General features: G+C 38.6%; 2 protein-coding genes across 12 annotated transcripts; one reads left to right on the top strand and one right to left on the bottom strand.

Moving 5' to 3' along the window:
* Positions 1 to 470: 470 nt before the first annotated feature.
* On the bottom strand, positions 471 to 12,356 carry LOC105196630 (serine-rich adhesin for platelets). 9 transcript variants are annotated; one of them, XM_026135010.2, is made up of 7 exons: positions 12,207 to 12,356; positions 7,831 to 7,998; positions 5,793 to 7,019; positions 3,533 to 5,713; positions 3,265 to 3,446; positions 2,630 to 2,951; positions 471 to 2,508 (listed from the first exon to the last, which is right to left on the bottom strand). In XM_026135010.2, the coding sequence occupies exons 1-7, from the start codon at positions 12,241 to 12,243 to the stop codon at positions 2,306 to 2,308; spliced, it is 4,320 nt and encodes a 1,439-aa protein (XP_025990795.2). In that variant the 5' UTR covers positions 12,244 to 12,356; the 3' UTR covers positions 471 to 2,305. The 9 variants fall into 9 exon arrangements, with proteins under 9 accessions (XP_025990795.2, XP_011160958.2, XP_039307133.1 ...); XM_011162656.3 differs by having other exon boundaries at positions 12,199 to 12,356; XM_039451199.1 differs by lacking the exon at positions 12,207 to 12,356 and adding an exon at positions 11,548 to 12,068.
* Positions 12,357 to 12,852: 496 nt separating this feature from the next.
* LOC105196631 (inositol polyphosphate 5-phosphatase E) lies at positions 12,853 to 23,202 on the top strand. Of its 3 annotated transcripts, XM_011162661.3 has the most exons (6): positions 12,853 to 15,071; positions 16,584 to 16,790; positions 17,862 to 18,174; positions 18,237 to 18,796; positions 18,876 to 19,341; positions 19,436 to 23,202. In XM_011162661.3, the coding sequence occupies exons 1-6, from the start codon at positions 14,588 to 14,590 to the stop codon at positions 19,548 to 19,550; spliced, it is 2,145 nt and encodes a 714-aa protein (XP_011160963.1). In that variant the 5' UTR covers positions 12,853 to 14,587; the 3' UTR covers positions 19,551 to 23,202. The 3 variants fall into 3 exon arrangements, with proteins under 3 accessions (XP_011160963.1, XP_011160962.1, XP_011160960.2); XM_011162660.3 differs by lacking the exon at positions 16,584 to 16,790 and having other exon boundaries at positions 12,854 to 15,071; XM_011162658.3 differs by lacking the exon at positions 12,853 to 15,071 and having other exon boundaries at positions 15,482 to 16,790.
* The last annotated feature ends 1,456 nt before the right edge of the window (positions 23,203 to 24,658 follow it).

Raw genomic sequence — 24,658 nt, forward strand, 5'->3', positions numbered from 1 at the left:
TAATTTATCGTACTCTGTGCTGTGTGGGAGACGTGACGGCTATTTTCAATATGTCCTTTGTGTGGTGTATATATTTATATATGTATATATACATATACATTATATATACATACATATATGTAATCAATGATTATTAATCATACATAAATATATATATATATATATATATATATATATATATATATATATATATATATGTACGTGAGACATGTAGAAATATGTGTATATACATTTTATATTTTATATATATATATACACACACACAGAACATAATATATATGTATATATACTTCATCTACGCAAATTAATATTATATTATATATATATATATATATATATATATATATATACATATATATATATATATATACATCGTATATTTCTATATAATATTTTTATACAATTTTTCTTGATCTTTGCTAGTTCTCCCTGATATAAGAGAATCGCTTGTTAATATTCTTACATTTTTCGGTAGCGAAAACGTGCCTCTTACTGTGATAAAATATAATGAGAACGATGAGAACGATGATGACAACAATGACAGCAAAGATGACGACAATAAATTTTCATATTAATACATGAAAAGAAATTAATATAAAATATACATGTATAAATCAATAATATATAATTATTACAAATTTCGCAATAATGCGTAGCCATTAATTTAGTCACTAACAAATCGTATGCGGGACATTGGATCTGAATCACTGGTTTCACGACCGTACAGATGCATTAAAGATGATAAAGTGACAGTGAATATATGACGTCATACAAAACGTATCACTGAATGCAATGAGATGTGTTCTTTGTTACATTATATTAGATATAGTGGTCTACTAAAGTCTTACAAGTGTTCTCAGTTTAATCATCTCTCGCTCGATGCGAGTACAAAAATATTTCTCTTTAAGAAACTGTCATCCTGTTATAACATGCAAAATCAAATAAAAATTCGCATGATAAAATAACTACATAAAAAAACATTAATATCAAAATGTAACAAAAAGTGAACTTCACGTTGGGACGATTGATGTATGCTAAGATATACATATTATGAACTAACGGTTCATGACACAAACAAAAGAAAATAGAATTTGTTAATTACAAAAGTTGTTTTGTCATGAAACATATGTATGTATTATTTTTCCTTTAAAATAATACGTACAAAGTTTTCTAAAACTTTAGAGTATAATTATGATGTTTTAATACAATAATCCTTTTATTCTCGCTATATATACAAATACTTTTTTTTACATCCAGAGAACACTTGCCTTATATGTTCATGCTCAATCTTCGCAAAAAAGAAAAAAGAATATTCAATTTTCTCTTATGTTGTTTTCTCTTATATACTGATTCGTCTTATACTTATAAACGTCCAATTTTTGCTGCCATAAATTTTACAAATTTTGAATTTGACAACATTAAATACAATATGCCCTATTTGTGTATTCCTGCGTACATGATGTTGTTTAGAAAATCTGTAATATCTTTCGATTTTCATAAGTATAAGTAAAAAAGCAATCATTTTTATTTTTGATTATCTTTGTGTTCCTCAATAGCGATTCATTTACTCTACAAATTTGAAATTTAAAAAAATTTTGCTTTTTATACCTTGTTTTTATATTAAGTCGAAAAGGCCACCGTTCAAGGCCACACAGGCCAAGAAAATCAAATTCAATTCAATAATGAAGAAAGATAATCTATTTCTTCAACTTTCATTTTTTTTTCCTAATTCAGAAACAGTTAATCGGGTTTCCGTTTAAACACCTTGTACATTGGAAAATATTTTTCTCGAGCATATTGATGTCCGATCTAAACTTGATGTCTGAAAATTAATATAATTGTTCTCACATTTATATTTTCATACTCCAAATATGCATCAAATAAGGAATAATCTCAAAACATCTTATGGCCGCACAATCCCAATTCATCGTCAAATAAGATAGTCAATTTATATATATTAAATCAGAAAAAATAAAATATCAAATCAACAATATTATATTTTAGTATTTAAAATTTTATAGATATGCCGATTACTCTTCCACGCCTGTTAATTACATTTTGCAAAGTAACTTTGTTACGTTATATGACTGATTTTGTCGCATGAGAGTGTTTTGCTCTTTCATTAACTAGAACATACCTTACTAACTAGTAAGGCTATCTTCAGTCATAAACAGATTTATATACTTAAGTCTCTTACATTATTGCCCATTATTCGGTGCATCTAATTAAAGCCGGATCTCCGTGTGATATAATGTTAATACGACCTACTTCCATATTAGCCTACATTCATAGACTCACCGGAGTTTCACGTAACTCGATGAAGATTACACTTAGGTATGTACTGATTTGTGTCGAGGTACCAGCCTTTCGTTAGTGCGCACGGATAATGCGAGACGGCCTTACAACCACGTCTGACGCAACCAATATTCGCACCTGTCAAGCCGCAAGAGTCGCATACTGATTTAGCGGCGTCCCACACAGCTTCCTGCAATCCTGTTACTCTGCCACCTGCCAAACACAATTCCAATTTTCATATACATATTACTTATAAGCGATACAAATGTAATTATACGCGCTGCTTTTTTTGTCATTCTACAAATATATCTCCATCATTCTGATATTGACTTACCTGCCATGTACACTCCGGCTGCCCATACCGCGCATTGTTCGTGAAGCCACACTTCCCACCGTTGTTCTTCTCCGCCAGGATGCAAAGTCATACCCGTAAAAATGGCGTTTGTATTACTTTCAACGATATTTCGCTTCTTCTTGCCCATCTTCGCAGAGAACTGATCAGCCAGACCCGCGTACCTCAAACTTCTCTTATTCCTACCACCTTTCTTCTGTTCTGTCGTAATTTCTTGTTCGTCAGCTGATAAAATGCCATCCTCCAAACGTTCTTTGCCGATTAAGTATGGTCCAAATAAGTCGCTTAACACACCGGCTGGGACCTATCGCAGATATATTATTTGCGTGTGACTTATCGCTTCTAATTCACTCTAAGTACGTTGTATTAGTGCCAAATATCATTTTTAAAAACTTGTTTTTTCATTGTTCTAATATTACGTAAAGCCACGATAAAAATTTGATACGTTATAAGAGAATCAGATGAGCGCATATAAAATTAAAAATACAATATAGAATACAAAGAGTTTATAAAAATAAAATTTATCAGATATGAGAGTAACGTTTATCTTGTACAAATTAAATGTATGTGAGCTGCTATCTAAACCATCAAATCATTCTGAAAGAATATACACCTACCGTATACGTTCCAGTCGCGATATGCGGTCCAGCCAAATTCGGATGCGGCCTGGATGGATCTCCAGGTATAACAGAATGTGGACCCTGCTTACAAAATACGCAGACCCAAGTTGAATCCGTCGTGTGCGCGTCGTATCGCGAAGACAACGTTGAACTGAAAAGACCTGCTCTACTGACTTTACCTGTGAATAAAAAAAAGTGATAAAATGAATCCTATTCTGAAACTCAATGCCTACAGAAACGATTTCCATCTCGCAGATATACATACCCCTGTAATCTAAATCGTTTTGATGACTAAGCCTCTTGCTTCGGCCTCCGTTCCCGTTGCCAACGCTTTTCCGTTTTTCCTTGCTCTTTTCCTCCTCCTCTTCCCGTGGCGCATTAACTACTTGAATACTCAATGGACTATCCCTTGGCCCCTCCACGTGAACCACTGGCCCTCGCGATCTGATTGAACTTGCGTTCGAACCAGAATCGTACGCCATCTCTCTCAGGCCGTCAATCTTGGTGTTTTTCTTTGCCTTCTTTGAAGCTTGATCTTGTTTCTTCGAACCTTTAGACGTCCGTCTCTTCTTCACCTCCTTCGGTGGAGTATCATCCGTCGTACCAAAAATGTTCTCCGTCGACCTAGAGATTTTTCTTTTACCACCCTGCATCTTACCTCTTTTACCTTTTTTTCCCGACAATTTCGTGTCGACCGTGGAAGAAACATCGATAGGATTGCTCTGAATGTTCTGAGACTCTGTCATTGGTAGAATACTATTCTCGAGACCTTCAAACTTCACAGCGGCACTGTCACCTTGGATTTGCGCGTTTGCGAGTTCCACTTTTGATTCTTCATTTTTGACCTCTGGATCCGCTTCTACGATTCCGGCGAACATTTTCGCCAATTCCGACTCTACCTCAACGAAAGGGTTCGTCGTTGTTGTCGTCGTCGTCGTCGTTATCGTTGTCGTCGTCGTCGTCGAGTTACTTGTGTCTTTTGGACTCATTACCTTCGGAAACTCGGACGACGTGTCTTCGTTAGATTTTCTTCGTGTCCTTTGATTTGTCGATATCGAGTTACTAGCTGTAGTATCCTCGCTATTACTCCGCCTTCGAATCGGTCGACATTCCTCCGATCTTTCTTCCGTGACCTCATCCATCGTTACTTTGTCCGATATTCTGTCCTCCGTACCTCTAGCGATTTGTTCCTCTGCCCTAACATCGCCCACTAAGATGGAACTAGTCGTCTCTTCCAACAATGGGTCAATAGTCCTCGGTTCCGTGGGTTCTGTAGGCTCGAGTTCCATGTCCTCGACCTCCGTTTTCGAGTCCTTGCTTAATCTTACGGGCTTTTCTAGTTTTCGTTTCCTACGTTGTTTGGTATTGTCATTCGAGTCATCATTGCTAAAAGCCGGAGACACGACCTCATCCTCCCGAGTCGGTGATTTAGACTTCTGTCTCTCCGGCGACATACTTTTAACACTGGACGTGTCTTTTTCCTCTACCGGCATTACGATCACCGAACCAATATTTTCGGTACTCCCAAGCTTCTTATTTCCCCCTTCTAATTTCTCCAACAAAGAATCAACGCCCTTTTTGCCTCTTTTCGGCAAGTTCTTAGGTGATCTCACACTCGTCTCCTCGTGCTTCTTGTCCCTTTCAGAAGAGGATTCCCGCTTAGGACTATCCGTGACATCTTTCTCCATCTTGGACGTGAGATTGACTATAACAGGTAAGGTGACGTTCCTTGGCACTTGCGCGATAACACTCAACGTATCCTTGACTTTTGCAGAAGCTTCGGACTCCTTTTTGTCCGTGACCACTCTTTCTATCGTTACACTAGGTGGTAAATTTATCACTTTCTGCGTAAAATTATCTACATTCATTTCCTTAATCTTATCGTGAAGATTCGCGACTCCCTTTAGATTGCTCTCAAAGTTTTTCACCGTTATCTTAGGAGTGGTAAGCTCCTTTGTCGATAGCGAAACTGGTTCGCTGACAGAGTTCGGTGTCGGTACAGACGAGCTGATTCCGCTGTCTGACGAAGTCTCCCCGTTAAGAGGTGGTGAGATTATGTTTCCATTTCGACTGCCCTTATCCATATTTCTCGCAGTCAAACTGATAGGAATATCCTGAGTTATCCGAGAGTAATTTTCCGCCATAATCTCCGACGTAGACGAGAGATCTAGAGTGCTCTGGGAGCCAGGTGAATTTCTATACTGATTTTGATTTGACCGATTGTCTACCAGCATTTGTAAATTGAATAAGGGATTGCCCGGCGTGTTCGATGGTGTGACACTCTTCGAGGGAACCGTAGGTGTGTGCCACGTAGGCGGTGCTTGCGTGTGAGCAAGCTGCGGAGTGAGTTGAGATGATAGATGCGACGCTCGCGCCATGGATGGATGTGTGTAGAACCCAGCTGGACTCAACGTGGGACCAGACAACGTCGGGTGGATATTGAGAGCTAAAAGCGCAATCGTCATGATTAAAATTTGATTACGTTACAAAAAAATTACATCAAATATCACTGAAATTAAAATTACCTTGACCCTGCGCCATAGTGAGATGGTTCCAGACAGTTTGTGGTGGAGGTGTGCCAACCGGTGGTCGGCTATGACCTGGATACTGTCCTGACATTTCGAAACACGCCCAATTGCTTAATCTCGGGTTGCAGGCGGTCACTAGATCGGTACTTTCTGACTTGCGTGCCTCTTCCTCACTGCAGCATTCTTTCTTAATGTTATTACATTTGACATTCGACTGTAAATGTGTCCACGACGATGCTTTAGATTTACTATCGCTCAAGCGTGATGGTAATACATGCGTAACGTATTTGTCCAAAACATGTGCGGTCTCTTGCTTCAAATCGCCGTTTGTTGTAACTTTTCCATTTACTTCGTCACCACTAGCATGCAATTTACTGATGGTCTTCAATAATTCTTTGCTTTTATCTGAATTACATGACAACTCATTTAAATCAGAAAATTTCAATAAACCATAATCTACTGCCTTGTACTTCGCATTATAAAAACTCTGTACATTAAAAGAATGATCTAATTGTTTTACAATGGCACCAACTATCGGAAGCGTCTCCTTAGCGACACCTGAAGAATGCAAATAATTGCAGAATCGATCTTTTGTCTCACTGCAAGTATGGCTGCGTTGCGTACTTTCTTTCGAATTTATTATTAAATTAAGTGGCTCATTATCTGCTACAGAAGTGGTGCGATTGGGGTCACAAGCTTCTCTTTCGTGTTCAATATTGTCCGACGTGACTTTCAATCTAGTAGTACTTTGTGTGTTGATTGAATGCTTTGATACACAATTAAACAAGCTAATATTCGCGTCGTAACAAATTTTCTTCTGTGATTCAGACAAAATTTTGGTTTTATCTTTCACTAACGTAAGTTCCGTCGTTTTATTGATATTTAGCAAATCAGAGTCTGTCCCCTCACCGAAATCCTTCTGGCAATTATCCAGCCTATTCTTTCGTTCCTTCTGCAGGTTTCCTGGTTTTTCGGATAGTGATTCATTAATTGTACTCGTTGGTACATTAGAATTCACTATCCTGTCATTTTGTCGTGCTGTTAGGAGTAACTTTGAGGAATATATCGAGTTTAGTTTAATGGATTCCGTGATATCTTTCGTTTTATGATATAAATCAATTATATCCTGCACTGTATTATGTGCTACCAATGCTTGTAGATCGATCCACTGCATAAAATTGTTCGGTAGCGCCCATTGTGGCGCAACGTCAAATATGTGTAGTCCTAGAAACAAAAAATGGATCATATTCATCACAAGTTCCATTATACGTCAATAAGCAATATACAACACTTGTTAATATAATTCAAAATGTCAGGAAGCAACAGATAAACAACAATATTTGTATCCAAATTTATTTTACAATTAGAAATAAATAACGCTGTAATTTACAATCAAAATGTAAGAAAGATCTAGAATAATAATAAATCAACAAGTTAGAAAGAAAGTCTGATTACTTTCACATTTTCTCACCAAGAGATTTGTCATTATCTCATCTGCGATTCAGTCTTTCATCTATTTAATTAATTTGAACAAATTTTTACAATAAAGCTTTTCACATTTCCAACTTTATTTTGCAATTCTAATGTTATTTAATTACAGTAAAGTGAAGATTTATGAATGTTAGTTTTATAATAGTTTTCATAATTTTAACATGTTAAAGAAGGATCCTAAGATAAATTACTGACAATGTTTTATTTTAAGATTTCTCCAAATTGGTTTTACAAAACTTTGCAATTTTGTAAAGTTAATTAAAAGATATTTTAAAATAAAAAAAAATGTCGGTAATTTAATTTAAAATTCCTTAACTCACAATATGCACTGAGGAAATTCAAACCAGGATTAAAACATCTATGATACAATTATCCAATTTATATATTATTATAAATATACACAATAATTTAAGCACCAATAATTGCATTAATAGGATTTCTCTCTAACTTTTTGTAATTTATAACATAGGAGTATTTAATTTTGTGGCTACTTTAGTCTTGGAGAATGTATACAAAAAAAGATAACACAATAATTGTATTTTACCATTGCTGGAAACAATAGAAGAGTCGTGACAACTCACACCATACTGTAGGTCTGGGCTATTTTTATCTCTTTCATTTGTATCTTGACAATAGTAGTAATATCGCTCTATATCTGGAAACTTATCGAACTTTTCTTCTTGCGATATATGTTTAGACGTTTGCAAAGATTCTGTAATCATAGCAGAAACATTTCTCTTACTGATTTACATATATTGTAGGAACTTTCAAACTATGACTATCACAATTTTTATACGATATTACAAGCGAAGACTCGAAGCTGCTAATGTAACAACATGTATATGTAAGGATACAGAAATTTATGCAGTAAATAAAATATCATGGGTGAATCTAGAATTTTTATTAATAAGAAAACGAAGATGTCTTTGTCAATGTCCCTTGACAGAACAAGACAGATTGCAACTTAGCAGCTTGCAGTCTGGCAAAGAGTATACTGTTCATACAACAAATAAAACGCTCTCATTTATCCAAGACACACAGCGTACGACTTGATAGGGAATGCGAAGGAGCATTGGTACGAGACACGGGATACACCTTGAAATCTGTTCTTTGTCACAGCACTGGACTGCATTAAAACTTTCTTCTTTTTTGATCTTTGAATATCAAACCCTAAGGGATTCAAGTATCACAATTTCACGCAAAACTTTCTCTTTCGTTATTGCCAAGCTTTAAATACACGTCTATTTCATTTGAAGTACGACGAGCGTACGCTAATTGAGCTACAAAGAACAGACTTCCAATCTCGTTTTTTTATTCTAAAACGCACGCACAGACACACGCTTCACGCTTCCACCTTCCGCCACACAAGAGCATTCGCTTCGCATTTATTCATGCGACCCATTGACACCGACTATCAAGCAGCTATTATCCGCTACGTGTATCGGCGACTCGTCAATTCGCACACTCTCGAACACGATCGCCACGAAAGACGACCACAATGTACTCCGCGATGCGTGCAATTGCGATTTTTCACTTTTCGACAAGGGCGATGCAGATTTCTTTTTCTTTTCTTCAGAACATCGCGAAGCGCGTTGTGGAATTGCCCTAACACCGATTCATCGGCATTCGTTAGGGAGTAACGTGGCAATCAATCAGGTATCAATGTGGAGTGTAGGAGAGAGGGAGAAGGGAGAGAGAAAGAGAAAGCAATAGAGAGGAAATGAAAAAGAACTCCGTAGCAGAAGTTGGAGCGGAAAACGTCGCGACGGTAATCGTCCCGGAGGGAGTGTGCCTAACGGTTCGCTGCGCCGCGAGGTTCCACGTCGTCATCCTCGTCGTCGTTCTCGCGGACGGCGGACGACCAACGTCGTTATCGGTGACATTCGCGAAGACGGCGCGACGCCCGGTATCACATGCTCACCGGTGTGACTGCTCCGAGAATCGACAATCTGGAACTCGCGGCGTGCGTCCGCTTGCGGATTCCGGTGGCACGCGCCGCGCGTAAACGCCGTTTGGAGAGTAAGGGAGAGAAACGGAGATATCGAGAGAGCGCAAGAGATAGATATTAGAGAGAGAGAGAGCAATAGAGAATACAAGTGCACGCACGGACGTTAATATACACGAAAGGCAAGCAACGACGGTGGCGATGGTGGTGGCGTTGATAGCGAACACGTTTATTCCGCACGTACTGTACGCTCCGTACACGTACACCTACTGTATATTTACACGGCCGTATACATCGATAGCGTCCGTCGTCGCACGGACACCTATGTACACGCGAGTGAGACGTGTCATGAACGAGCGAGAAAGAGTGATAGGGACGAACAAAGGGGAGAAAGAGAAAGAGGTAGAGAGAGGGGGATGGAGGAAATACAGGGAGGAGGCACCCGTGCAACGGAGTCCGCGCCAACGAACGTTTCCGAAGGAGCCGCCGTCGTCGTCGTCGCCGCGTGTCAGCGCCGGCCAGCGCGTGTACGAGCTGGCGTGCGAGCGGGCGGGCACCGCCGTAGTATTCAAACGCGAGTAATCATCGAGTATCGCGCGATAACGAGATAGAACGACCGGCGTGCCTCGCGCTTTTCACGCCGCGCACCAGCAGCACGTATCACATATATATTACATATGTATACACATACAAATACACAAAGCACACATACGCACGCAACATACGATGCGTGAAGGATGAATGTACGCACGCACGTACGGCGCGCGGCGTCCCGTTGCCACCGGCGGCAGTGGCGACGATCAACGACGATGATGATGATGATGATGATGATGATGATGATGATGATGATGATGATGATGACGACGACGACGACGACGACGACGACGACGACGGTGGCGGCAGCGAGAGGAAAGAAGGAACGAATGGGTGGCAGGAAGGGAAAGAGGAAGGGAGGGGAAAACGGAGCAGCGGCACGCACGATACGCACGTTCTAACGTCGCGCAGCACCACGATGAAACGAAGCACCGCCGGGTGCACGGCGTAGATCCGTGCGATCAAATCCGGAGTGCGCGGTGCGCGCCGAATGCACACACCATCAACGATAATCGCACACATACACACACACATACACACACATGCACACAACGATGTACACGGAGAAACGCACCGCCGACGGCAAGAGCGCGCCGGAACGCCGCGCGCGACCCGCCTCTGTTCCGAATCACGCGGGCGCACGATACAAATTTCACACTACGAACGTCTTCCCGGTTTGATGGCGAGGTTCCGCGGTTACCGTGCACTATCACGGACGACGTTGACGACGACCACGGGATCGAGACGGGTATTGAGAAAGAGAGAGAGAGAGACGAGTGCGTACCCGATCGTAGGCTCCGCTTGCTCACTCGCTCGCTCGCTCGCTCGCTCGCCTGCTCGCTCGTTCGCTCGGCTCAGCTCGGCTCGGCACGACGGGTGAGCACGTACGCGACCGCGATCGCGACAACCGACTTTCCACGCACCTACCGCAACGATGCCCTACCGCCGCGGGCAGAGGCGAATTTACGATTTTCGGCCCAAAAATCGTCGAGGCATCAACCAAAGCAGTGTTTCAACAATGGTGGCCGTCCACACAGCGAGCCAGCCCGTCGTGCGCTCAGTCCGACACCTAGCGGTGGCGGCGCGACTCACATTTTCGTTTCTCGGACAAACCGACGCGCCGCCACCGACGACGCGACGCGACGCGATACAACGGGAGCGGCCGAGTGCGATCCCGATTAATCCCGATCGCTTGCCCGCGTGATCGTACGATATCTTCGAAGAAAGATTTATAACAAATTGAATTCTTATTCATTATTCGAAATATAAAAATCCATGTTTTTCAATAATTCAATATATTTACGGCGAAAATCGTTATCGCAGTCGTACCATTTGTAGCAAGTTTACCTCTGTGAAAATAACGTTTTATTACTTACGTTTAATTATATTGCGACTCGAAACACATTTCTTCGTGTTGGCACTCACATTCTACTTCTACTGTTTTTTTCTTTTTTTTATCTTAATAGTTTTGTAACTGACTTTTTTCAATTGATAATATTAGGTCTGTTCGAGTTGCTTGAAATCCCCCAAAATTTTTGCACTCGAGATGAGATAAATATATATTCGATCGTAAGAAAGAGAGATGACAAAGAAATTAATTCAAAAATGGCAGCAACAGAAACAGGCCTATTAATGCATCAAAAGTTCGTAAACTTTCTTTTACATTTCTCTTATTTCCTCAAATTGATAATATCGAGGTTAGAAATTTGTAAAATTACTCACGCCAATGTGTTTGCAATTTCGCGAAGACAAAACTCATACCCGATATATCAATGAATATTATCCTTTTTTATGAATAGTATAGCCGAAACTATTTACCAAACATCAATCAACGTTGTATTATCATTGTAACCCGAGGTACAAGTTTCGATACGACCGCGACACTTGTCGTACTGAATGTGAGGAAAATTCGAAGCACGCCGTATTACACAATTTTTCAATGAATTCGACGACACCCAATCGAAAATGGTAAAGCTGTCAAAGTTCAAGGTCACTCCCTTGAACGTCGTCGATGCCACTCCGCGAAAGACGCAAAATCTAGGGCGCACGTGTGCGTGACAGCTGCACCTTCTAGAATGTTTTCGAAGCGCAAAAGAGCGCCACCCGTTCACACGTTGCGTTCCGTGTCAATCGTCTCGTTCCTCGCGGAATGTCGATTCGACTGATATCGCAGATGACAGACAGAATCGTTCCCGGGCAAATGCGCCTCGGATGCAAACGCGACATGATTCTGCGCAAATTCGCGAGTTGGTCTGGTCATCGTCGTCGTAGTCATCATGTCGTCGTCAACCGGTATCTCGCAAAACGTGTCGATGCGAAGAGTGCTTGAGCGAGCGCGATACGCCTTGATCGACGAAAAGCAAAAAAGTCTACCTTTATACCTGCTGTGGGCGCAGACAGTCGATCCTTCATTCGCATTTTCGAGCATCCTACTCGCCGACGTCGTCGCAATCGCTGTCTTCGTCGTGCACTCGATGTAAACAAAACATCGTTATGGCGCGAGACTCGTCCGTCACTGACCAAACTGTAGTTCGCGCTGGTGTGCGTATTTACGCGACGCGATAGCGTTACGAGGAAAGAGCGAAATGATTGATCGCCATGTTCGATCCATCAGTTAAACCCTAGGCACAATGAATGGAGTAAAGATTAGAAAATAAGAAATAATTTAAAATGTCAAATAATGGTCCAAATATAAAGATCGGAATAAAAAACAAAGAACAGGAAATAAGGGACAGTTCAATATATTTCAATATCTACTTGTTTGCTTGTTCTTTTTATTGCGCGTTAGACTTAAATTAATCGTGCACAAATGTAATGTAAGTTTTTAAATAATTAACGCAATCATTGTTTATAAATGTTTATATAGTTTATACATTCTATACACGTAAGACCATGGTCCATAGAAAAACGTAAGACAAAACGTAATCAGTAACCGAATGGGCCAATCACGGTAGCCGTTTCGTTCTCGACTATGATTGGCGGATTCGCTTACTGATTACGTTTTACATCTTATGTTTTTTTATGTGCCATGGACTGTAATGTATTATTTATATTTTACAATTTTACACGTAAATGGCCAAAGCCTGAATCGATGCATTATGAGCATAATGTGCAATCATGTGTGAAACGCAATGCATCCAGAGTCTATATTTTTCTCAAGCCGTGGGAGTAAATATGGCGTTCGGTGGAGTTTGGCAGAGCTCGACGCCCGGCGGTATAGCTTGTGCACCGGGATCAATATGGCGACTGCTGTTGTCGTCTGCTCGGTTTGACAGGCCCATTCTCTCGCTCGCTCGTCACGGACTCCAACTATTTTAAGTTACGTCCGGGATCTGCCGGGGGGATCGTCTCACGTGATCCTTGCAGAAAACATCTCTGCGGGCTGCTTCGACGCGGCGTTCCGTTTTTCGGGAACGACGACGGTTTCTTCGTTTCCCGCGAGGCGGACCGTCGTCAGAGCTCGGAGAGCTCGCATCCATCGATCGTTAATCCGGCACTCCGACAGAGAACGTGCACCGTGTCGTCTGCTACGGGTGCGACGGCTGCGCGGGAATCGTCACCGAGCCGTGCGCGCCGTGCAGTGTATACGGTGTATACGATTTGCTGTTTATCGCGATTGCGGTACGCCGCACTCCGCAGTACGCCGCGGAACTCGCTGCTTTTCCCCGAGGAAGAGGCTAGTCGAGAAGAGGAGGGAAAAGAAGGAGGAATGAGGAACGCTCGGCGCGACTCGTGCCCGACGTGTCGTCGTCTCCGCGGGGACGATGGAAGCCGAGGTCCGGGTGCTTACCCGTAGATGAGCGACTCTTCGATCGTTTGTTATGGATATCGGCGCCGTGAATGACGTGTCGACACATTCAGTCCGGCCGTGACCCCGAATCCCGAGTCTCGCAAACGCGCCAGTAGCCAACGAGACGAGCCAAAGGGGTGAGCAGCGCGACAGCATCCAACAGCATCTCGAGCATCTCTTCAACCCTGAGATGGATCGAGACGTGTACGACACGGAAGTGTATGAAACGCGAGGACGCCGAGGACGTTCTTCGATTGTTGGCCGGCCGTGATGTCGAATGAGAAGCAACGCGATCGTTCGACGTAGCTCATCTGGACTTGTTAGGACTTCCTTGCAGGAAAAAGAGGGAAAACACGGACGCGCGGATTCGCATGGATACGCGTCGTATTTCTAGTCACGCTCGCTGTTCGATTCTAGTCCAAGCTCCAACAAGTACACGCTCGCCGATACCTCAAGTGCGATTATTTGGTATCACCATGGATATCCTCCCGCATGACTGAACGTTCGACTTAACAGCGAACGTTAACCGCCGATACCGAAGCATCGCGGTCATGAATACTTACGGGGCCCATCGTAGCGCGTTACGCCGCGGTTGATCTCGCAGAGTTTAGACACGCTAATAGGTTTGATGGTGAGATACAAGCGGCACATATTCTTAAATGCTAGGACGTGAGAGGTTTTGGATATTGGATGTACTTCACTTCGTACAGAGCTGCGAGCGGCAATGATTACATTGTAAAAACTATACTTTTCCTTGAGAGCTTACCAATGATTTGGAAATATAGAGAGAATATTTTTGAGAGTTTTCTACGATATATTTTAATCGCGTACTGCAAATAGGATAAAGGAATTTTTTTTACAAGCTATAATAGAGACTTAAGGGAATTGATCTTGTAATTTCTATAAACGATTATCGAGAGGCATAATATAAAAGGTATAATTGCTGGAGCTTGGGCGCTAGATGCGAGTATTATGGAGCAGAGTGAGGGAAACGACGTCTCTGGCGTTTCGAATAAGGTAGAGGTTTCACCCAAGTCGAAGCAGAAGAAAAAATCTCTCTGTCGCATGCTCATGAACAAGAAGACCAAAGTCGGTTGCTTGGAATCCTCGTACAACGGGGACTCGAACAGGAATTCCAAGATAGAGAATTCGCATCACGGATCTCAGACCAGCACCAAGTTATCCCTGTGCTGCGCCATGACCGAGCGTAGCAGGACGCCACCCCAGAGCTTGACCGTTAGCAGACTTTCCCCGACGTTGAGTCGCACCTCGGTCAAGTCTGAGATAGCCTCCATCAACGAAGACCATCAGACAGATGTGTTGGTCGAGTCTAGGGAAGACATGCAGGTTGTGAACGAACTTGATCAGGAGATTGCCCAAGCAGTTCAGGAGACCGTAGTCAGAAGGAGTAACATAGCAGTTGGGAAGGAGCAGCGACCTAGTACTTATATAGAAGGTAAGCTTGGAAACTGTGTCACAGACAATTAAGCATTACTGATTTTAAATTTAATATGAAATTTACATGCTTATAAATATTTACACATAAATGGCAATAACAAAGGTAACAAGCTTTCTGAATAATGGTTAATTTATTCTAAAATAATGCACAGAGAAAAATTATAGTATCAAACCAATAATATCATTACCTCTTGTATAAGCAAGAATATAAAATCTCTTTTATAGAGCTTGATAATTAAATTTAAATTTCTACAAATATTCTCTATTTTTTCATTTCAATGTTTTAAGTCATCTAACGTCATGATTGTTTGGATAATAGTAGTATTAAAAAATTTGAATTCTTGACTCAAACATATGGTTATTTCTTATCTAATAATTTTTTTCTTACGAATTGAAATTCTCATGAAAATTATTATTCAATAAAGATGAATAATTTTTTTCTGATGAAACTGTATAGTTTTTTAATGTCTACTTAAGATTAATAAATGCTTTCAAGATGTTATATTCTTGCTTACATATGAGATAATGAGTATTGATCGATTCTATTTTTCTTTCCTTTCTTGTATGGAGGAAAAAAATTGAAAAAATATTTCAATTACCTCATATCTAATTTCAACTGAGCGTCACTCATCTTTTCTTCCTATACACATTGTAATTTAATGACGCTCATGCGACCTTGGATATCCCCGCTACTTTACATTGCATAAAGGCGCGTATTCAGAGCGGAGTTTAACGCTTCCAGTATATCAATGTACAGCTATTGTATACGTGGAGTTAGTAATAGTCTTATCTCTGAGGTACATACATGTGTTTTTCTTGATCGTTGCGAGTGCGAGTATAATCCAATGAAAAATGTCAAGTCCGAGCAAGAAAAGGAGAAAAAGTTTTCTGAACAAGTTACGTAGAGTGTTTAAAGGGAAAGATGAGTTAGAAGAACAGCCGGATTTCTATAGTAAACAGAAAAAAGTATTTGATGGCGGGCAATCCGATCCTTTGGGAAGCGCATCTTGTAGCTCCAATCAACAGGTCGCAAAAGTCGTGGACAGTGAAATTTCTGTAGCAGCTCCGAAAAATAGTTTGTCTGGAAAAGAGGAGCATAACGATAAGAATTTGTCAGATGTGGGAGAAAATTGTAAGAACGTAGTTACTGTAAAAAGTGAAAGTTCCAGGTTACCCAATATAGGCGATGACATAAGTGAAAAGCACCAGAAGTATAATGGTACGAAAAATGAGCAGGTGGATACCAGATTAGGATCGGACAGACATATGAGTACAAAACTTGCTTTTCTAAAGCAAGATAACGATATAGGCGCAAGTTCTCGGTCATCTCTAGGAGATACTGAGAAAATGCATCACGATAACGGAACGAAAAGTTACGGCCCTGACCCTAAGATCGCAATGTTACAATCTCTTAATAATGCTAGTGTTACGAGTGATACGAAAAAATTTATAGTAAAAGAAACAAAGGCAATTTCCCAAGAAAGTAGTGAAGATAGTGACTTCTCTGCAGACTCAACAGAAGACTCTTTCGACGATTCTTCGGAAGATGAAAACGAACTCATTGAGTCTCGAAAATACTTTAAGGATGAGTACTTTACAAAGGGAAAATATATCACTTATTTCTTCCTGGAAATGGAACGGCAGTTCTCCAATCCTACAGAAGTTTACAAAATGATTCAGTATCACAATACTGGTTGCAAAAAACCAGAGAAAGAAGGTACAAAATGATATACGAAATTTATACGCTGCTTAAAATTTATGATTCTTTATTTTTTGCTAGTATTTTTATATTTTGCTCGTACAAGATATTGAATTTCTCTCTTTGAAGTGTCAATATTATAAAAAAATTATTGAATTGCCAATATATGTTTTCTGCATACATATATTAATTCTACTTGAGAAACATGTATACAATTATAAGATTAGATTAGATTAGATTAGATTAGATTAGATTAGAAACTTAAGTGTTACAAGCATACTATGCTGTTTAATGCTATGATGTTATTTGTGCGCAGCTATAATTGTTATGTGTTCTACATACATATCTCTATTTTTTCCTATTTAATTTAAAGAGAGTAGGAAATGTATATATATTTAATAGGATGATGTTGTGGATGGTATTCATCTAATTTTATTCTAACATTGTTTTAAATAACATTTTAAAATGCTATACTTTTGTGATTGGTTTACAACATTTTAAGACTGTTACTTTAAACAATCTTAAATGTAAAAACTAAGTATGAATACTAATCTATGTATATAAGCTTTATACTTATAATCAAATTGAAAAATAGACTATTGTCTACATATATATATATATGTTGAAGTTAGAACGACCACTTAAAGAACTAATCAAAGTTAATGTGATAAATTGCTTTTTATTTCAAGTTTAAGTAGCATTGACTTGTTTTATTACATTAATTAAATAATTAAATGATCTTACTCATGCACATACACTTATGCTGAATCACAAAAGATGAGTTTAAGGTATTCATGTCTATGTTCAGTTAAACGTTAACAAATCTCATAATTTCATCATGTTACGAAACTGCACGTGTCGAAGATTGTAATAGGCGGCAATTGAAGCAATTTGGTTTCATTACAGTGGAATGCCGTTATCTTATTGACTAAAACGAAACTAAGTTTTAGACACAAAATGTCTATTTGTTCCATCAATGTATATTTTTGCTTTCAAAATAATGGATGATCTTTTTTTTCTTTGGCGCAATTACAATACACAATTTCTATTAGAATCTCATGTTTAATGCAGAATTCTAAACTGTTTCAGGTGAATATTCTTCTTCCGGATCACTATCGCCGAGTATATCAGGACAATTACGCCGTAGATTACTTCATAGAAGATCCGCAGATAACTTGATCGTGAACTCACCTACAAACTCTTTGAGACATTCTAGTCCAGACTCTATTAAGAGTGCACCGATCCATCATAAGCCACGTTCAACGTCCCACGATGCTCTGTCCAAAAAGAAAGATCGCTACTTTTCTCAAATGACAGGGGCGTCTATGGATAGCTTAGCGAAGCAATCATTACTTGCTGCACAAGTACTTAATTTAATTCCTACTCAGAAGGCACGAGAAAGGTACATTCTTTTTAAAATTATCGATTTTAATTATTATCCGATCTAACCATGAAATTTCATAGGAATTTTCTTCATGGGAGAATTGCTGCCAATTCCTTACTTGGACCAGTGGAACTTGAGAAAGTATTGCCTAATCGAGAATTAAAAATTTTTATCGGCACATGGAACATGAATGGTCAGACTCCGCCAAAGGAATTGAACGATTTTATGTTACCATGCCATATAGAGACAGTTCCCGATTTATTAGCTATAGGAACACAAGAATCGTGTTCCGAGCGACATGAGTGGGAAGCTGCTCTGCAAGAAACTCTCGGTCCTTCGCACGTGCTACTAACTAGCAGTAACCTCGGTACGCTTCACCTCGCAATATTTATAAGACGAGACTTAATTTGGTTCTGCTCTATTCCGGAGGAGGATAGCTTTTCGACGAGAACCGGAACGGCGTTCAGAACAAAGGGTGCAGTTGCTATAGCTCTCATGATATTCGGCACCAGCTTTCTTTTTGTCACTGCTCATTTGACCGCGCATCAAGATAAGGTAAAAGAACGTGTCAACGATATAAAGAGAATCGTTAGAAATCTTGATTTACCGAAAGAGCTACCTATCAGGCACAAAAGTAAAGGTATTAACTTCAACAAACTTTAAAGATAGCCTTGCTTTTTGTACATTGCGCGTAATAAATAAATATCACATTTTTACAGATGTTACGCAAAACTTTGATTGCGTGTTTTGGTGTGGTGATTTGAACTTTCGTCTAGCTCAACCGAGAGAGGAAGTAATTCAATGGATCACGAATACATGCTTTCCGCAAGAGTCGCCGATAAACATGCACAAGGATCAGCTAAAAAATACTCTGAACGACGGCGCAGTGTTGCGCGGTTTCGAGGAAGCCCCGATCTTGTTTCCTCCTACCTACAAGTACGATCCGGGAACGCAGAATTTTGATTCCAGCAGCAAGCAACGCACTCCCGCGTACACCGATAGAATTCTCTTCCGGGGGAAAAGTCACACCAGAGGATACATCAGACGTGTCAGTCACGATTCTGGTACGCATAAGGACGGGGTTATAGAGTGCTTGGTATATGATTCTGTACCAAGTATTTGTACCTCGGATCACAAGCCGGTCTGGGGAGTTTTTAAAACCACGCTGCGGCCGGGTATCGATATGTACGTATTTATTATTTACTGACGTTTGAAGTGATGGTGGTTTAACTCCTATACCAGATAACATGCAATCTATATGTGTACTATTTATTTTTAGAATTCCACTTGGCGCTGGGCTTTTCAATCGAGAGGTATACCTGGAAGGTATTAGAAGGCGCGCGGCGGCAATGGATGATTCTCTCGAAACTTCAAAAGTTTGTTCCATTCAATAAAGAAATGCGAGTGCTCTCGCGAACGTATTAATATGACGGGTAACGTATTTACAGATTAAAGATATGGTTTTTTAGTATGTCAGATGGCACGAAAAAATGATAGCTCTATACTGTTCTTGTAATAGGCGTCACGTTTCTTTTGTACGATTTGTGTACTCGCTAAGTCTGTCCATTTTTTATAGCGGTGACGGGAAACTTTTCTAGTAACATTTGTATAATAGATTATAATTACCAGTGAACACCGTAAAAATCTAGTCAAGCAGTGAAATAAATCGCTTGTTTAGTAAGATGAGATCTAGACGAGGACGAAGATTTTATAAATCGTCGGTACATCCCCGACATTCATATTGTGCCACACGTGTTAAAAAAGTAAAATGCTCTTTGGCTTTATGTGGCCAATCTTATCAAAAAATTACCAAAGAATGATATTCTTTTTGAAACACTGTGAATTTTATTAGATGAATTTTTAATAGTAATTCTATATTGCAATGCGTTTATCAAGATGTAACTTGACTATAATATTTAAAAAAAAGAGACTATTATCTCATTTAAAAATTTTACACAAATATGCATAGTGTTCAGAAATAATTTTATAAATATCAAGAGAGACATTTATGCAATGTTCTGCTACTAATATTCAACATTTGTAGGTCGAATTTCTTATAAAATGAGTATTTTGGTTTTCATGCGTTTGACTTAGATATAATACAAATGGTAGACCAAATTTATCGGGCCAATGCGATATTAAAGAATTAATAGTCGCAAGATTTAGATAATATTTTTGTTCATTAATTGTTTATATTCTTATTTATTGGGACCACCCATTGTATCAAGTTTTAAAAAGAGATTCAAAACAGGATAATAATATCTTTCTTTAAGCGTTACATACATAATAACTGCGTTAGCAACTAATTGCTGAATAGTATTGTCGTTTCAAATAGTATTGTGTTATCGGTTTTAAATAGTATTAAAAGATAATGCTCCTTGGCCCTACTTCTACCTTGTTGTAGTTATCGATAATAACGGTAAATCATGGCGTAATTACAAAACCCCAGACACAATATTGTTACACAATAATAATATATGCACAAATAAGGTGTCTATACCAGTATTTGATTTAACGTTTGTTATATTAAAACTATGAGAAAATAATTGCAGTATAAATGTATAATATGTGATATAAATTATAGGCATGTTATATAATTTTTTTAATAATTAATTATGACTGTTATTTAATTATTTATTTGTATTATTATGAATATGGGTGAAATTATTATATGATTTTCTTCTTAAGTACAAATGAACGTTTTCAAATTGATTATTGATTGTTATAATTTTGATACAGTTTTGTTATGTTTTTACATCTTATAATAAATTTATTTTATTGTTACTTTTTGTGTCCATTTTCACTAATGAAAATTAACTTTGATCTCGGTTTACTTTACTCTTTATCTTTTTTTAATTCTTAGAACTAGAAAAAGAGAAAATTAAATTGAAATCAAAATTAATTTACATTGATGGAAATGAACATTAATCGTCTTATATTTTACATTATTTTCAAGATAGTTTTCAAGATAGTTTTCAAGATAGTTCAAGTCTTACTATCTAATACACAAGGTAGACACAATATGTCATGGTAATATATCTAGGGAATACTGTATATTCCTCTCTCTCTTCTCTAGCATATTAATTGGAAAAAAACGGTAGCAAAAACTACTGCTTGGTAAAAAGCAATATGCAATTAACGAGACAATGTAATTATATTTATATGTTGATATAAACAATATGAACATACTATATATAAAAATTAAGTTCCAACAAAATACTTGAAGTGGTGTTTAATACGCTTAAAGAGTTCCATTGAATATGTTATAGAACATATATAAATGTTTGATAGAGAAGAAAGTGCTTATACCTAATTAAAAGGTAAAGTATTAAAAAAAAGACAGATATATAATGTACTACATGTTAGGTGATAAGTTAGAGATATTGAACTGTACTTTAAGGAAGATGTGATTTAATGATTTATCACTTGTATTATCAAGTGTAAAATGTACTCTATTATTCGATGACGAGCAAAATATTCAAAGTTGTAAAGCAACACGATCCTGGAGTACTCGCGTTCCGAACAAATAATCAAAGAGTAATCTTAAATTGGAAAAGTACTTCTCTATATATGTCTTGATAGAGTCATTTCGTGTCATGCGTCAAGCGCATACTTTAGTGACTTGTGATAACTTCTTCTTTGTAGTTGCGTAAACAGGTTGCCAAGCGAGGTGCCTAAAAACATCTTTTACTGTTTCTAAGCCTTCTACAAATGAAGAGAGACTAAAAACTGTCGGAGTCAAGATCTTTAAGTCTGCCGAGCAGGTTGCCTTAATCATGCCTTACTTAAATTGTTACATATGTAGTTATGTACTCTCGATCTCTGTGCGCGTACAATTCTCTTGAGATTATATTTTATTCAGATCTCTGCTTCAATTATATAAAAAAAAAAAGGAAAATGCAGTACAATTAGTAATCTATGTTGCAATTACTTCTATAATATTTGAATAAAAATTTCTGGAGAGTGAACACATTTTAATAAACATGATTTGGCTTGTAATGTACTGTAACATGTTATCTTGTCTAAATTACATCGTTACAAATTTATATTGAAATGGCAAATGAGCATTGTAATACTTTCACGTGAAATGTAAGTACAATCACGTGCAACATAGATTATTCATTGCCTGTCATATCTAAAACATAAATGAATTACTTCAATGAGTGTTTGTTTAAGTAAAAATGATTTAATACATGCACAGCAAACTTCTTTTTTTTAAATATTTGATTCTTATAGTGTATGATCTGAATAATGCTACCTGCCCCTTTTACAGCTGTCTTGAAACTCTTGTACTGTGATACATTTTCAAACATACAGGGTCTGGTTTGAATTTGATGATTTTTTCACGTTCGCTGGAGGTGTTTATTTGCAAAATGTTATTTCTAGAACTTAGTTATACATATAAATGTCAAGAGATTATTCTTCTTATTGAGATATAAGTTCCCAAAATATTCATTGTATCTAAGACTCTTTCCTTTATGATTTTCAAATCAATCTTATAAAACTGAAATATGTCTTGATGAAAAAGGTCTCATAATATTTTGATATTTTTTACATTTTAAATTTATGATTTCTGAAAAAAAATATCTTAAATTTTTTCAGATTTTATGAGTTTTCCTCGAAAAGTATAAAATAAAGAATCTTAAAATATTTCAATACACGAAGCCACATTCCCTAAAAAGATCATTCCTTTTATTCCTTTTGCTCATTCCTTAAAGTTTGTTCTTTTTCAAGCGTGAAAAGATTATCAGATTCCATCACTGGATTCTGTACATAATGAGTGATGTCCTGTTATTGAAATACAGCGTACATCTTATTTTAATCAATCACAGATCCAAAGCGCACAGGTGACACGATGCAAAAATCGACAGCGCAAGATACATAAACTTTCTTTCATCATGTACGCGCCGTGTATAAAGAGAATACACGAACGCCTATTCGGACGGGGCGAATTTTCGCCAAAGCGAACGACAGGAATCCCATTTGAATGTATTCGACTATTGTTCAGCATATGCTTGTACGTTTAAATAAACTGTTCAAACTCATCGTCTATGTAATTCGTCCATCTGCAACTTAGAGATGTGCGATTTATAAAATTATGCTATCACATCACAATTTTCATTGCAGATATAATTTTGAATTTTAGATAAGATTTTATATCATAAATGCAATAATTTTGAATAGTTATTTTATATAGTAAATATGGTTTTCACTTACAATATGATTTTAAATTTTATAATATTTAAAATAATCGAAATGTATGATAAAATTTTTAAAGATAAACAAACTGTACATAATATATAGTCATATAAAAATTGCTCGTGAAACTTTTATTTTTTCGTAAGGAGTTAATAAATAAATACTTAAGGTTGACTTTGCGTGTGCATTTACAACTTTAAATCACATGCATGTTCGTAATCAAAAGTTTAACCGCACATTGCACTGCAATTCGAAATAAAAGAAGTGCACATCTCTTTTATAATTGTCTCCTTGCCGGATCTATCTTTACGTGTTACCAAGTGTTTTTTGAATTTTCCCGCTCAGCCACGATGAACGACGTATCTAGAGGTCTGTTCTATTTAATTAAATTTGTACATACAGTTCACTGTTTCTCTTTTCTTTCACGTTGAAGAGAAAAAGCGAAAAGATGAGTCATGCCGAAAGGTTTATTAAAAAGAACAGACTTTATTATTATTGCTGTGTGCCAAAATTGCCAGCACTGAAAATCTATAATGCATGTAACGTAAATTATAGCGTTGGCAATGAATTTTGGAACACAGCCTGTATCTTGACTCGGGTGCAGTTCTATCAAAATCGATAAAAGAAAAGAAGCAATAATAACGCAATCTACAATGCGACTTGACGACGTGGTCGGAATCTTGGGTTTTATCTGTGTACGAGCTTTTATCTTTTCATCTGTGACCTGGTAGAAATAGATATTATAGACGGAAGAATGGAAGTTTAAAAGTTATCTTGAGCGTCGAGATTATTTCAACCATCTCGGCTCCGCTTGGCCCGCCGCCGCGAGTGTAACGCAATCGAGTAGACTCAGTAGACGATCTATACGAATTCAGCTTGTTCGCGGATGATGCCGTATTCGGAGGACGTATCGCGCGCGCGTAGCTTTGGCGTGCCGTGCATATGTGTGTATACGTGCGCGAAACCGCGCTGAAACGAGCGCAACCGCGCAGCCGAGCCGCCGCACTCGCCGCCATTTTGTTTATTTTCGCGTGACAGAGAGAGGATCCGTGAGCGACGATCGCGACGTACGGGATCGGCCCGCGCGTATTCGTTCGTGCTGTTCGCGAGTAACGTCCAGCTCCACGAGCTGGAAGAAGAGAGAGAGAGAGAGAAAGAGTTGTAGTGAGGAAGGGAAGAGGACCCGCTACGTAGACAACGGCACAGGTGGGTTCGCTCGCAGCCGGAAGTCGCAGTCGAGTCGATCGAGAATCAGAGTAAGCCCGATCGAGATCCGTGTGGCGGCGAGTAGCTAAGAGAACAG

This window comes from Solenopsis invicta, chromosome 6, assembly GCF_016802725.1.
Source record: "Solenopsis invicta isolate M01_SB chromosome 6, UNIL_Sinv_3.0, whole genome shotgun sequence".
Classification (NCBI taxonomy): domain Eukaryota; kingdom Metazoa; phylum Arthropoda; class Insecta; order Hymenoptera; family Formicidae; genus Solenopsis; species Solenopsis invicta.